The 15295-nt window shown below is 45.1% G+C and overlaps 1 protein-coding gene across 1 annotated transcript in view; it reads right to left on the bottom strand.

Moving 5' to 3' along the window:
- Nucleotides 1-14873, bottom strand: part of eif2ak3 (eukaryotic translation initiation factor 2-alpha kinase 3) — a 68939-nt gene extending 54066 nt beyond the window's left edge. The window contains exon 1 of the mRNA XM_085975540.1: nt 13746-14873. Coding sequence (XP_085831666.1) covers nt 13746-13952 — 207 coding nt within the window. The 5' untranslated portion in view covers nt 13953-14873. The remainder of the gene's footprint in view (nt 1-13745) is intronic.
- Between the last annotated feature and the right edge of the window lie 422 nt (nt 14874-15295).

Here is a 15295-nt window from a genome sequence, read left to right as displayed (position 1 = left end):
GGAGCAGGAAGTTACAAAGGGACGTGGATTAAGTGATTGAACTCCAGTTGTCACTGTTGCGCCCAATGTGGGAAAGTGCCTCACACTTTTCTAAATGGCGAGATGTTAGGAATTAAGAAGGAGCAGAGAGATTTGGGTGCCCGGTCTACAAATTAAAAGCTAGTGGGCAGGTGCAAAAAGGCCAACAGAAGGTTGACCTTTATCTCAAGGGGCTGGAATACAGGTTATGCTTTAGCTGTATAAAGTCTTGGTCAGACCCCATCGGAGCACTGCATTCAGTACTGGGCACCACACCTCAGGAAAGATATACTGGCCTTGGAGCGAGTGGCCCTGTACCCCATATCCCTGAATCCTAACATTAAGTGTGCCTTTAAATCCAGAAATGATACCTGATCACAGAAAGAAACCAAGCGTGACCTTTAATATTGAACACCTTTCACTGAAGTGAAGTTTAATAAGTTACTAAGTGCAGGTTGTTTGTGTGAAGGTGTGCAAGGAGTGGGCGGGTTTTCTAGAATGTTCAGTCAGGCAATCTTTTCCACCCAATTGGCAATCAGTCTAAATACACAACGGAATTTTTGATCTTCACAAGGACAGAATTCCCTGCAATAAACTGAAGGAACCATCAGAACATAAAGTACTAGGAGCTCTCGCGCACATTGCAAGACATCAGTAAACCTCACTAAATTACACTGACCGATCTGTTGAACATCAGCAGGTCAAACAGCACTTCAGAGTTGTACTAAAGCAACTGGTGGTATCTTTCAACCATCTCAAAACTCTAAACAGGTGATGGTAGGCCAACGCAGCAGCCATTTTGCACAGTAAAATTTACAAGAAACTGCAAGTCAAATTGCAGACGGCACCAACTAGGAATTTGAGAGAACATCTCAGAAATTAAAAGAATGTGTTGGACAATATATATTACACAAGTGGACAGAACAATGGCACAAGAAACTCAATACAGACAAATGTAAAGAACTGCTTATGAAGGAAAAACATAAGAAATAGGAGCAGGAATAGGCCACTTGGCCCCTCGAGCCTGCTCCGCCATTCAATAAAATCTGGCTGATCTTGGGCTCAAAGCCACTTCCCTGCCCGCTCCCCATAACCCTTCACTCCCGTATCTTGCAAAAATCTGTCTATCTCCACCTTAAGTGTATTTAATGACCCAGCCTCCACGGCTCTCTGGGGCAGAGAATTCCACAGATTTACAACCCTCAGAAGAAATGCCTCCTCATCTCAGTTCTAAAAGGGTGACCCTTTATTCTGAAACTGTGGCCCCGAATATATATGGGCAACATATATACTTGGCATTGAAATGGCTACGGATGAAGTTCAACCAAACTGAACAGTCTTAATAAACTAGACACTTGTGCCCAACAAGCAATCAAGCACAAATAAAATGTTCAATTACATTGCCAAAATAGTAGACTACAAGTCAGAAGAAGTTGTGATCAGACTGTTCCATGCTCTGGCCAGGCCACATCGCGTACTACGTCCAGCCCCGGGCACTGACACAAATGGAAAAAGTGCAAGATTGGAGGCAGTGCAGAGCTGAGCTGCGAGGCCGATTCCCAGTGTCAAAAGCTTTAGTTATGAGGAAAGACTGCAGAAACCTGGGTTTATCAGTCTGGGAGGTACTGAGAGAATGTCGGAGGTGGGGGTCATCGAATGGGACATTAAAACCGAGGCTCTGTCTGCCCTCTCAGCTGGATGTAAACAATCTCTTGGCACGGTTCGATGAGCAGGAAGGGTGTTCTCCCCGGTCACCGGGCCAATATTTATCGCTCAACCAAACAGCACTAAAACAGATTATTTGCTCATTGCTGTTTGTGCGACCTTACAGTGCACAAATTGCCTGCTGTATTTCCCTACATTACAACAGTGACTACACACTTCAAAAGTACTTCATAGAAGATAGGCGCAGGAGTAGGCCATTTGGCCCCTCGAGCCTGCTCCGCCATTTAATGAGATCATGGCTGATCATCCAAATTCAGTACCCCGTCCCTGCTTTCTCCCCATATCCCTTTAGCCTTAAGAAATATATCTAACTCCTTCTTGAATATATTTAATGAATTGGCCTCAACTGCCTTGTGTGGTAGAGAATTCCACAGGTTCACCACTCTCTGGGTGAAGAAATTCCTCCTCATTTCTGTCCTAAATGGCTTACCCCTTATCCTTAGACTGTGACCCCTGGTTCTGGACTCCCCGACCATCGGGAACATCCTTCCTGCATCTAGTCTGTCTAGTCCTGTTAGAATTTTGTAAGTTTCAATGAGATCACCGCTCATTCTTCTAAACTCTAGCAAATATAAGCCTAATCGACCCAATCTCTCCTCATACGTCATTCCTGCCATCCCAGGTATCAGTCTGATGAATCTTCGCTGCACTCCCTCCATGGCAAGAACATCCTTCCTCAGATAAGGCAACCAAAACTGCACACAATACTCAAGGTGTGGTCTCACCAAGGCTTCACTGAATGTGAAACACTTGGAGACATCCCAGAGTTGAAAAAAGATGCTATATAAATGCAAGTCTTTTAGAAAAGCGGCACCGGAGGTGATCTTAGAATATGGAACTCATAAATCCAGATTACTTTAAATATAAATTGAGAGCTTATGACAAGGGGGTGTAGAAATAAAATCGGCAAAGATAAGTTAAAGACTGGTATCAGGAACTTCACACAAAGAATTAATACATAGAATGGACTCCCAATAGAACCAATTAAGAAATATTTAGATGTTGCAATGAGGAAATGCGAGTCATTCTGGATGGATAAACCCTGAGCGGCATTGCCTTCCTCATCCGGAATTGCCTTGTGAATACAGTAAATTGCCACTTCAGTAGCTTTTGATGATGTAACGAGGGACGAATGTCAGGCAGGACAGCAGAACAACCATTTCAAAAAACGCTGGGGAGAGAGGCTAGCTGTCCCCGGTAGTACAGGTGGCTGACAAAATGGAAAACCACTTCATCCCAGGATGGCTCTTCCTACAATGCAGCACTCCCTCAGTACGGCACTGGAGCATGAACTTAGTCCCTTCAGAGTAGAAATCTCAATCTTCTAAAGGGCTCCAAACAGACTGTGTCCTACCAGTTGTGGTACAGGAAACCTTGTTATATCCGGCACCGACTGGACCGAGCTGTTGCCGATCTATCAAAACTGCCGGACATACAAAGTTAATATTGAAACATACGGAGGTTTTCATCTCCGTATCCGACAACAAACACTGTTGCTTAGCAACAGCTTGTAAACAGTCAGCCCGTACCTTGGAAGCGTCTCTGTAGCTTAGCAACAGCTTCAGAGAGACTTTCCAGAGCCTGACTGTTGAAAACAAAGCCACGAGAAGAAAAACAACCTAACAAAACGGCTCCCGATTTCTGCCGGTAGATCGAGGTTTCCGGACATACAACCTCCGGATAAACCAAAGTTTCCTGTACTGAGCGATGCTAAAGAGGTCCTGAAATTTGAACTTTGTCTCGACTTCATCTTTAAATCACTCTCGAGTTTCCCGATATACGGAATGAGATCTTGAATTACAAATGACAATCTTTTGGAATTTAATGGAGAAAAGTGTTTACTGCCTCCATAGCTTCGAAATGAAACACCTTGTTCTGACCTGCACTGAGTAAGGGCTTTCAATCGGAAATTGCTATTGTGTTGAAATGTCCCTCTAAGATCCTAACGATTAATGTGAATGAAAAGAAACAATGGCAATGGTTTAAGCCTGTTAAAGATGAACAGGTTGTAAATGAATACAACTCTTTAGAGTTTAAATCTAAAACAAGGAACAAAGACAGTACCGCACTCTTAAATCAGCTTACCCGATGTCAAGACTAGGACGAGCCAAACATTCAACCAGCTGATCAATGAGAGGCCATCCTCACTGGCTCCCTGCAGCACCAGATTCCATCAATCCCCATAGGCTCCATCTGAATCGGAGTCATGAACAATATAACCACGCCAGCCTTGGGCTTCCCTTCCTCCCCCACACTCACTAGCACAAGGTTTTAATAGAACATACAGCACAGAAATAGGCCATTCGGCCCAACTGGTCTACACCAGTGTTTATGCTCCACACCAGCCTCCTCCCACCCCCTTAGCATATCCTCCTATTCCTTGCGCAATCGCGTGTTTATCTAGCTTTCCATTAAATGCATCCATACTATTCGCCTCAACTAGGCGATCAGCAGCACAGAAAACCCTCTACAGCCATTGTAAGCGTATGAGGAGAGATTGGGTCGATTGGGCTTATACTCACTGGAGTTTCGAAGAATGAGAGGGGATCTCATTGAAACTTATAAAATTCTAACAGGACTAGACAGACTGGATTCAGGATGTTCCCGATGGCGGGGGAGTCCAGAACCAGGGGTCACAGTCTAAGGATAAGGAGTAAGCCATTTAGGACAGAGATGAGGAGGAATTTCTTCACCCAGAGAGAGAGTGGTGAACCTGTGGAATTCTCTACCACAGAAGGCAGTAGAGGCCAGTTCATTAAATATATTCAAGAAGGAGTTGGATATATTTCTTAAGGCTAAAGGGGTCAAGGGATATGGGGAGAAGGCAGGGACAGGGTACTGAAATTGGATGATCAGCCATGATCTCATTGAATGGCGGAGCAGGCTCGAGGGGCCGAATGGCCTACTCCTGCTCCTATCTTCTATGTTTCTATGTAAACGCATCTCCAGTCTACTGTGCAGTATCCCAAAAGAGTCACAACAGACTAAAACTGAAGAACAAATTGGATGTGTATGAAGGTACATGTAGCACCCGCACGTGGGCACCAATGTTCCCTCGAAGCTGTGCAGATGTGCCGCTCTCTGACGTGGCATTTTCAATGTTAAACTTTGCGTGTAACTGTGAATGGGCTGCTCACGCAGAAAAAATTAGGGGGACCATGGAGTTGAACATGCCATTTAATTTCTCAGGACATGATTCGATATTCAATATAAATTTATGGAATAGCATCTCAGCGCCTGTACATTTTAATAATAAAGAAAAAAAGTTAGCTGAAGTTGCGCCCTTGAAAGATTCTCTTGTACTATGCAGTTACATGTAGGAAGGCGTCAGACTGCAGCAAGTTACATCAGTGTGCCGTGAATAAGTGATGCTGCACTGCATCAGTCCCACATCTAGTGCTGCTTAAAGCCGAGCACAGCTAAATATTTTATAACACAAGCCGGCATCTTACTGAAAAGCTCCAGCTAAAAGGAAAGAAGGGATCAGCACTGAAATGTATCAATGACAAATCCTCAGCAATCCATAATCAGGTCTTAGCGCTCACTGCAGGTGGCAACACTGAAGGTGCAGTGCGAAAGGAGGTGACATCATCCGTCTCCCTCTCTCCAAAGACCATTACCTCACCAGCTAATCTGCGAGTATGACTCATACCAGACCAAAGGCATCCTTAATGCTTCAAAGTGGCACTACATTCAAACAGCAATTTCCCCTTCGAACAGTGTTTGAATGTTTCACAGAATGCCAGAGGGCAGCAGAGATTAAACTCAGCAAGAGCCGGGCATACGTTCTGGAAGACAATGTTTGCAGTCCACATTCTTTGGATTTCATTACTCACACGAGATCATTTAAAAAGGAAGATCCACGAAAGATATATCTGCCTCTTCCTCGGCAGCCTGCTAGTTACTAAAGTCAAAAAAATAAAAAATTCACTAACTTAGCAAACTGCAGCTGCGTGACAGCGAGGACCTTAACACTGTTTCCCACATTACAACAGTGACTACACTCAAAGTACTTTGTTGGCTGTAAAGCACTTTGAGACATCTGGTGTCGTGAAAGGCGCTATAGAAATGCAAGTCTTTCTTTTCTATTTGTTCTCCGTGTCCCCTTATTGGCTGTGAAGCACTTTGGGACGTCCCAAGGTCGTGACAGGTGCTATATCAATGCAAGTCTGTCTTTGCTTTCTCCAGACTAAGGAATAGGTGGAAGGCAGCCAGAGCTTCCACTCCTGATCCCCATCCTGTGACCCATGCTGGCGAGGATGAGACACAGCTCACCTGCAGTGCCAGCCACTGCCTGCCAACACACATCGCCATCCTACACAGATGGTCACTTCAGCAAGGAACTGGAGAGCTGCCAGTATCTGTGAAACCAGAATGAGATGACTCATTCTGAAGAGGATGCAAAAGGTGGAAAAGATGCACAAATGGCCACAGACCTATCAAGTAGATGATAGCCATCATATCGTTCTCATGCGCATTTTCAAAGCATTAAGTGTTTGAAAGTGAGGCAAAAATAAAGTGCAAAAGAACCGCATGCTGACAGAGCGACGCACTGCCAAAATACAAGAAACTTTGTGCTATCCGGAAGTGAGCTATCCGGCAATCTGGAGCCACCGGCAAAAATCAGCCGCCGTTTTTTATTCTTTTTGTTTGTTTTTTTTTTGCTTTGTTTGAACAGTCAAGCTGTGCAAGGTCTGTAGCTATAGCAACAGCTTCAGCTAGAGCGCTTTAGGGCCACACCCTAGAAACTGTTGCTAAGCAACAGTGTTTGTTGTCAAATACGGAGATAAGAATCTCCGTATCTCTCAACATTAACTCTGGAGAGTACGGCAGTTTTGAGGCAACTGCAGCAGCTCGGTCCCGTGGGTGCCGGATAGCACAAAGTTTCCTGTAAGATTATTTTTTGTGTCACTGCTCGACTCTGCAAGTGCCAAACCGCACAGATTCATTACACAAAAGACCAACAGCCAGTGTGGAGACCATCGTCCTACCAGTTTCAGTTGAACTGAAACCAAGTCCAAGAGGTAAAGAGCAGTCCAATGATCACCCGCTTCCACATACCTCTCCAAAACCCAGCGCGTCCAGCGAGTAGCTGAGCCACATGGGCGAGAAGGGTTCAAGGTTCAGTCTTTGGTTTGTGCTACATTAGTTAATCTCACCCAGCATGTCGAATCATAGAATAGCACTGCACAGAAGGAGGCCATTCGGCCCATCGAGGCTGCGCTGGCACTTTCAAAGAGCAAGCCAGTTAGTCCCACTCTTTCCCTACAATTTTTTCTCTCAAGTATTTATCCAATTCCCTTTTGAAGGCCACTATTGAATCTGTCGCCACCATCCTTGGGCAGCGCATTCCAAATCCTAACCACTTGCGCAAAAAGTTCTCTCATGTCGCCTCTGCTTCTTTTGCCAATCAGCTTAAATCTCGTTATCAACCCTTCATCCATCGTAAACAGTTTCTCTTTATTTAAAAGGAAAGGAAAAGTCTGCTGGGTTGATAAAGTGGGCCAATAACCTTCATGTTACCAACCCACTGGGCACTGGTATATCAGAGTATAATGGCTTTACAACAATCTAAACAACGCAAAACACTCCTTCAATCAGTCAGTCAACACTCCAAGTCACAAGAATAGTGCTTGCAAGCAGCCACACCCAATAGCGTATGAAAGCATAACAAGGTTGCCAAGAAAATTCAACTCTTCCTTGTAAGGCACGGAGCAGTGATGCAAGTTTGAAAAGGAGGAGAATTATGGGCTCAAGTGCCACAACTTAAAAAAATGTACAAACCTACAGTCACCAATGGTAGGAGTCACACCTACCATGGCTCAGTGGGCCACACTCTCGCCTCAGTCAGAAGGTTGTGGGTTCAAGTTCCACTCCAGAGATTTGAGCACAAAAATCTAGGCTGACACTCCAGTGCAGTGCTGAGGGAGTGCTGCACTGTCAGAGGTGCCGCCTTTCGGATGAGACATTAAACCGAGGTCCCGTCTGCTCTCTCGGGTGGATGTAAAAGATCCCACGGCACTATTTGAAGAGCAGCAGGGGAGTGGTTCTCCCTGGTGTCCCGGCCAATATTTATCCCTCAATCAACATCACAAACAGATTATCTGTTTGGTATCACATTGCTATTTGTGGGAGCTTGCTGTGCACAAATTGGCTACCGCATTTCCTACATCACAACAGTGACTACACTTCAAAAGTTCCAGAGCTTAGGGCCTAGGCAGCTTAAGGCACAGCCGCCAATGGTGGACCGATAAAAATCAGGGATACACAAGAGGGCAGAATTGGAGGAGTGCAGAGATCGAGGAGGGTTGTGGGGCTGGAGGAGATTAGAGAGATAGGGAGGGGTAGGGCCATGGAGGGATTTGAAAACAAGGATGAGAATTTTAAAAATCGAGGCATTGTTGAACCAGGAGCCATGTAGGTCAGCGAGCACAGGGGTGATGGGTGAACAGGACTTGGTGCGAGTTAGGATACAGGCAGCAGAGTTTTGGATCACCTCAAGTTTACGTTGGGTGGAATGTGGGAGGCCAGCCAGGAGTGCATTGGAATAGTCAAGTCTAGAGGTAACAGGCATGGATAAGCAGAGGCAGGGGTGGAGACAATATCAAATATCTGGAGTCTATGGCTAATTGTGTAACTTGAGCAACTTATGACAAATACTGTACTAAACTACGCTGGTGCTTTCGATACCCTGAACAAATCTGGAGGATAGAGCCTATTATATTTCAACGGGAGGGGGGCATAAACATCTACTCAATCGTGTTATTATACCTAGACTTGAATCAGCTTTGATTTCAAAGCTCACAGCACACATAATGATGCAACTCAGAACTTAACTAGCTGTTGTTTTAGGCTTTAATCCAACTTCAAAAGTTGGTCCTGATCAGATCAGTGGATCTTTTTATATATGATGTAATTGCCAGTCAGGTAACCTGGGTCATTATGCTGCCCTCCAACAAAAATTGGATTACTGGCTACTCATTTGGAAAAAAAACTGCAACTCCATACATTACAGCAATGCGCCCGCTAAGCTGTGCGGCCACACGGGAACGGGAAAGGTCCTGTTCGCTGGCTACTGCGCATGCATGGAAATTTAAAGGGACCGCGCACTAAAAGAAACCAGCCATGCAGAACAAAGCGCAGCTTAGAGGCCATTGCATGACAGCATCCCCATCTGTACCAATGCCCAAATACAAAAGTACCAGTCACAGAAAACAACACTTCTGCAGCTGCCAGAGATGGGGATAGGACAAGGGAGGGGCGGGAGTCAGGCGGGAAGAAGAAGAAAAAGACAGAAGTGGGGCTCTGGGTTAGGACACAGTCCTTTCCCCTTTAAGAACAAGGCTCAAGTTCTGATCAACTTTATGGGATAGGTGAACTGACACTTTTAAACACCAACACAGAGTCTCACTCCACGCTTTATATTCTAATCTGCTGCTGGTCAAGGTAAGCCATGTTGAAAAGTGGAAATCCTCAAATCTGCAGGAACTGTTCCAGAATCTACAGAATTTTGGAAGATGACAATCAATGCATCCACTATTTCCATGGCTACCTCTAAGTACTCTGGGATGCAGATTATCAGGCCCTGGGGAATTATCAACTTTCAGTCCCATTAATTTCTCCAGCACTATTTTTTTTTGTACAAATACCAATTTCCTTTCATTCCTACTTCCAACTAGACCCTTGGTTCCCTAGCACTTCTGGGAAGTTATTTGTGTCCTCTTCCGTGAAGACAGAATCAAAGTATTTGTTTAATTGCTCAGCCATTTTCTTGTTCCCCATTATAAATTCTCCCGTTTCTGACTAATCTTCACTCATCTTTTTCTTTTTACATACTTGTAGAAGCTTTTACAATCTGCTTTTATGTTCCTTGCCAGTTTACTCTCATACTCTATTTTGCCCCTCTTAATCAATCTCTTGGTCCTTTTTAGCTGAACTCTAAACTGATCCCAATCCTCAGGCTTGCTACTTTTTCTGGCAACTTTATATGACTCCTCTTTGGATCTAATACTATCCTTAATTTCTTTTGTTAGCCATGGTTGGGTCACTTTTCCTTTTGTGTTTTTGCGCCAGAAAGGAATGTATAGCTGTTGCAATTCATTTATTCGTTCCCCATTGCCTATCCACCGTCATGCCTTTTAATGACGCTCCCCAATCTATCATAGCCAACTCACTCCTCATACCATCATACTTTCCTTTGTTTAGATTTAGGACCCTAGTTTCAGATTAGACTTCTTCACTTGCCATTTTAAATGAAAAATTCTATCATGTTATGGTCACTCTTCCCTAAAGGACCCCGCACAATATGATTATTAATTAACCCCTTCTCATTGCACAATACCCAATCTAGTTGGCTCTTCAATGTACTGGTCTAAAAAACACCATCTCGTACACACTCCAGGAATTCATCCTCCACAGTATTATTGCTCATTTGGTTTGGCCAGTCCATATGTAGATTAAAGTCACCCATGATTACTGTAGTACCCTTGTTACATGCATCTCTAATTTCCTGTTTGATGCCAACATCTGGTTAACAATTTTAAATCGGAGATTGAATAATTTAACAATTGATCAAGCATCAATTGCCGTTTGCAGAAGAGAGTTCCAAACTTCTACCACCTTGTGTGTGTAGAAGTGTTTCCTAATTTCACTCCTGAAAGGTCTGGCTCTAATTTTTAGACTATGCCCCCAGTCCTAAACTCCCCAACCAGCTGGAATAGTTTCTATCTACCCTATCTGTTCCCCTTAATATCTTGAAAACTTTGATCAAATCACCCTTTAAACTTCTAAATTCCAGAGAATACAACCCGAGTTTGTTTAATCTCTCCTCATAATTTAATCCCTGGATTCCAGGTATCATTCAGAAAGAACTTTGGGATGTCCTGCAGTTGTGAAAGGTGCTATATTTTATTATCTTTCTTTATAACGCAGGCTCCTCAGTTGGGGTGGGAGCGCAAAAGAGTATAACAGGATAAATAAATATAAAGGCTGGTCGGAGGCTATGCCGGTGCAGAGGAAGGTTGCACATCGCCAAGGGATCTGCAAAATAAATTGATGGATATGCTCAGAAACAGCAAATATAAAGTTGCTTTCATATCGTGCAAAACCCTCGCTATTGATGGGGAGGTTTGGCACTGCCCACTACGACCCTGAGGTAAACCTGCTGGCAATCACTGGAGGCTGTAAGCAGGAAAGCACCATGCAAACGAGTCATCCGAGGAGAGTCCCACAACTTTACTTTGGGTTGCAGCCCCCACCCCGCAGAAGACCCGCACATCGGGAGCACAGGTCTGTAACGAAAGTTTTTGAGGAGGCGATTATCACATCTATATAAAACACTATCTTAAAGAAATTGAATTTGTATAGAGTGTGCAGTGACCAATGCGCCCCCTTTATTTTTTTGGTGCGCAGGACCTTTAACAGGCTGCGTGGCCCATTCAAATATTTTGCGCGTGAACGGTTTCTCCCATATAAAAGCTGGCGAGCGGCCTGCGCGGGACCTCCAGACTGCTGCGCAGATTAGCGGGAACATTGCAAGTGACTATTACGTAGCTGAACACAGTCAGCCATACTATGCCCACCAAGATCTCACAAACAGCAGCGAGATAAGTTACTGGGGAACGGCATTTCTCTGGTGCTATTGGTGGAGGAGGAAATGCAGATCACGGAACGCCCTGCCGATCCTCAAATAGGCCCCGGGATCTTTAACGATCATCTGAACACGTAGACGGGACTGCTGGTTTAACATCCCAACCAAAGGATAAACCTTGCAATGATGCCACAGATCTCTGCATTCAGCCCAGTGCCACGGTGACGGGCAGAAGCAAAGTCAACAGAAAAGTGCACGCAAGCCAGAGGGCCGGAATCAGATCAGGAAAATGTTATATCATGATTTTAAGGGGATTCCCATTTTCTGCTTCTGTACAAGTTACTTAGCAAGTGTGCAATTTAAGACACATCTGCTAAGGAGCCAATTTGTGCACAAGGGCCAATAAACAGCAAATGAGTTAAACGAACGGACGATCTGTTTGAGAGTGTTAGTTGGAAGTATGTGTGTTGAACACATCAGGAAACCCCTCTACACTCCTCCGAAAAGTGCCAGAGAATTTTTACACCACCTGAATAGGCAGGTGGGTCCTCGATTTAGTATCTTGTTTTGTGACAATGCAGCACTCCTTCAGAACAGCTATGAAGGGTCACCCTAATTATATGCTCCAGTCCTGCAGTAGGGCTTGAACACAAGAATTAGGAGCAGGAGTAGGCCATACGGCCCCTCCAGCCTGCTCCGCCATTCAATAAAATCATGGCTGATCTTTGACCTCATGATCTTCCACTTTCCCGCCCGATCTCCACATCCCTGGATTCCCCTAGAGTCCACAAATCTAGCTCAGTCTTGAATATACTCAACGACTGAGCATCCACAGCCCTTTGGGGTAGAGAATTCCAAAGATTCACAACCCTCAGTGAAGAAATTCCTCCTTGCTTCTAAAGGCCAACCCTTCAAACTAAAAAAGGCAGTGGAGGGGTCAGGTGAGGGGAAATTTAGAAATCTAAAGAGAAAGGTCAAGGCAATAGAGCAGTGTAGCAATTTGGGTAAAAATAAGCAGTGTGACAGGAAGGGGAAGAGAGTTTAAAGGTAGCAGTGCAGCAGAGAATAAGGTCAAGGCAGGGAATAATGGTAAAAAAAATTAAAGACTTTATCTGAATGCACGAAGCATTTCTAACAAGATAGATGAACTAGTGACACAGAGATAAATGGGTTTGATCTAATAGCCATTACAGAGACGTGGTTGCAAGGTGGCCAAAGTTGGGAACTAAATGTTCCAGGGTACTTGACGTTTCGAAAAGACAGGCAGAATGGAAAAGGAGGGGGGGGAATAGCCCTGATAATAAAGGATGAGATATGGACAGTAGCGAGAAAGGATCTCGGCTCAGAAGATCAGGAAGTAGAATCAGTATGGGTGGAGATGAGGAATAACAAGGGGCAGAAAACACTGGTAGGAGTAGTATACAGGCCCCTACCATTGGACAGAATATCAAGAAATAGTAGGAGTTTGCAACAAAGCTAATTCAATAATCTTGGGGAACTTTAACCTTCATATAGACTGGACAAATCAAAATCGGCAAAGGTAGTCCCCAGTGGGTTTTAAGAAAGGTCTTAAAGGAGAGGGAGGTGGAGAGGCAGAGATTGAGGGACGGAATTCATGAGCTTAGGGCCTAGATGGCGGAAGGTACGGCCAACAAGGAATGGGGGATTGACAAGAGGCCAAAGGTGAAGGAATGCAGAGCTCGTGCAGGGCTGAAGAGGGTTACAGAGGTAGGGAGGATCGAGGCCATGAAAAGACTTAAACATGAAAATTATAATTTTAAATTTGAGACATTGTGGTATTGGATACCAATGTATATCAGTGAGCTCAGGGGTGATAGATGTGTGGCACTTAAGGGGGGGAAAAAAACTTGCATTGATACAGCGCCTTTCACTACCTCAGGACATCCCAAAGTGCTTCACAGCCAATGAAGTACTTTCTGAAGTGTAGTCACTGCTGTAATGTGGGAAACGCGGCAGCCAATTTGCGCACAGCAAGCTCCCACGAACAGCAACGTGATAATGACCACAAATCTGTTTTTGTTATGTTGATTGAAGGACAAATATTGGCCAGGACGCCGGGGATAACTCCCCTGCTCCTCTTCGAAACAGTGCCATGGGATCTTTTACGTCCACCTGAGAGACCAGACGGGGCCTCGGTTTAACATCACATCCGAAAGACGGCACCTCCGACAGGGCAGCACACCCTCAGCACTGCACTGGAGCGTCAGCCTAGATAGGATGCGGGCAGCAGAGCTCTGGATGAGTTTACGTTTATGGAGGGAAGAGGATACCTTTGGAATGGTTGAGCCTGGAGGTGACAAAGGCATGCAGGAGGGTTTTGGCAGCTGATGAGCTGAGGCAACATTATGGAGGCGGAAGTTGGCAGCAAGATGTTACGGATAATGTCCCTTACCTCAGGCTTGCTGAGACTGGCGGACACTAAAGAACCAGCGCCCACATCCAGCTCCCAACGTTTGGTCCCACGATTCTCTGGATCCAATGCTGCAATGCGCCCATCCATCATACTGATAATAACCAAGGATCTGTGAGCAAAGACAAGAGGCTTTAAAATACAAGCAGGGGAAATGCAAGAGGTCCTCTGACAAACAAGGTTTCTCATCAAAAAGTCACAAGCCTTACATTATCCACTGCAATGACAAAAATGCGATCACTACGATTTCTGTAAAAGGTGGCTTGCGACATTTTCGCATTGTCTACTTGGACAGGTGCTCACCAGCATAAATCAACAACAACTATTTATATAGCGCCTTGAATGCAGTAAAACACCCCAAGGTACTTCACAGGCGCGTTATCAAACAATATATGACAAAGCCACATAAGGAGATGTTAGGACAAATGTCCAAAAGCTTGATCAGAGGTAGTTTTGAGGAGTTCCTTGAAAGAGGAAAGAGGGGTAGAGGGGGAGGAGAGGTTTAGGCGGAGAATTCCAGAGCGTGGGGCTTAGGCAGCTAAAAGCACAGCAGCCAACGGTGGTGCAATTAAAATCAGGGATGCGCAAGAGGCCAGAATTGGAAGAGCGCAGATATCTGAGGGTTGTAGGGCTGGAGGGAGGTTACAGAGATAGGGAAGGATTTGAAAACGAGAAGAATTTTGAAAATCGAGGCGTTGCTTAACCGGGAGCCAATGTAGGTTAGTGAGCACAGGGGTGATGGGTGAACGGGACTTGGTGCGAGTTAGGGCACGGGCAGCCGAGTTTTGGATGACCTCAAGTTTATGTAGGGTGGAATGTGGGCGGCCAGGCACAAGTGCATTGGAATAGTCAAGTCTAGAGGCAACAACAGCATGGATGAGGGTTTCAGCAGTGGGTGGGGGCCACAGAGCAGCCAGTGTCGGAGCAGTGAATGACTGACTGCAACGTCAGGATTCCCGCGCTAGGATGCTCATGCGCTACATCCTGAAGTTGCGGCCAGTTTCAAAAGGGGTAATGACAGCAAACGCTGTTCGTTCACTTATTACCCACCGCAAATTCCGGCCCATGTCCACTTGTGGAAAGCTTCTAAACGTCCATCAGACACTGCCCACCAATACTCCAACTATTACTTCCCCCCCCCCGCCCACCCCAAGAGCTTTAACAGCTGGCCTGCGGCAGGAGCTGGCATTTTGGGTCTAATAGCATTTCTTGTTCCTGCTTCGTTTTTGAGCTGTTCCTCCAGGGGTAATCATGAGAGAGCTGCCGATTGTGCTACCTAAGTTTACTTAAGGACCTTTGTCACATGTTGTTTGTTATACCTGGAGAGCATCCAACAAGTACAGGAAAGCAAGAGCTGAACAGGGAGAAGCAATTTCAAAAGTTCACCAACGGAAGTTTCAGCAGAAAGTGAAGCAAAACAAAGGCGAGGTTAGAACGAGGCTTAAGGAACCACCGCTTCTCAGATTACAAAAACCAAGTTCAATTAAACAGAAACTATTTCTCTTGATAGATCATGCTCATTTCTTTCATCT

This window comes from Somniosus microcephalus, chromosome 2 (assembly GCF_052327205.1).
Source record: "Somniosus microcephalus isolate GS21.2 chromosome 2, FLI_Smic_1.0, whole genome shotgun sequence".
NCBI classification, from domain to species: Eukaryota; Metazoa; Chordata; class Chondrichthyes; order Squaliformes; family Somniosidae; genus Somniosus; species Somniosus microcephalus.
This window is presented reverse-complemented; position numbering and strand designations above follow the sequence as displayed.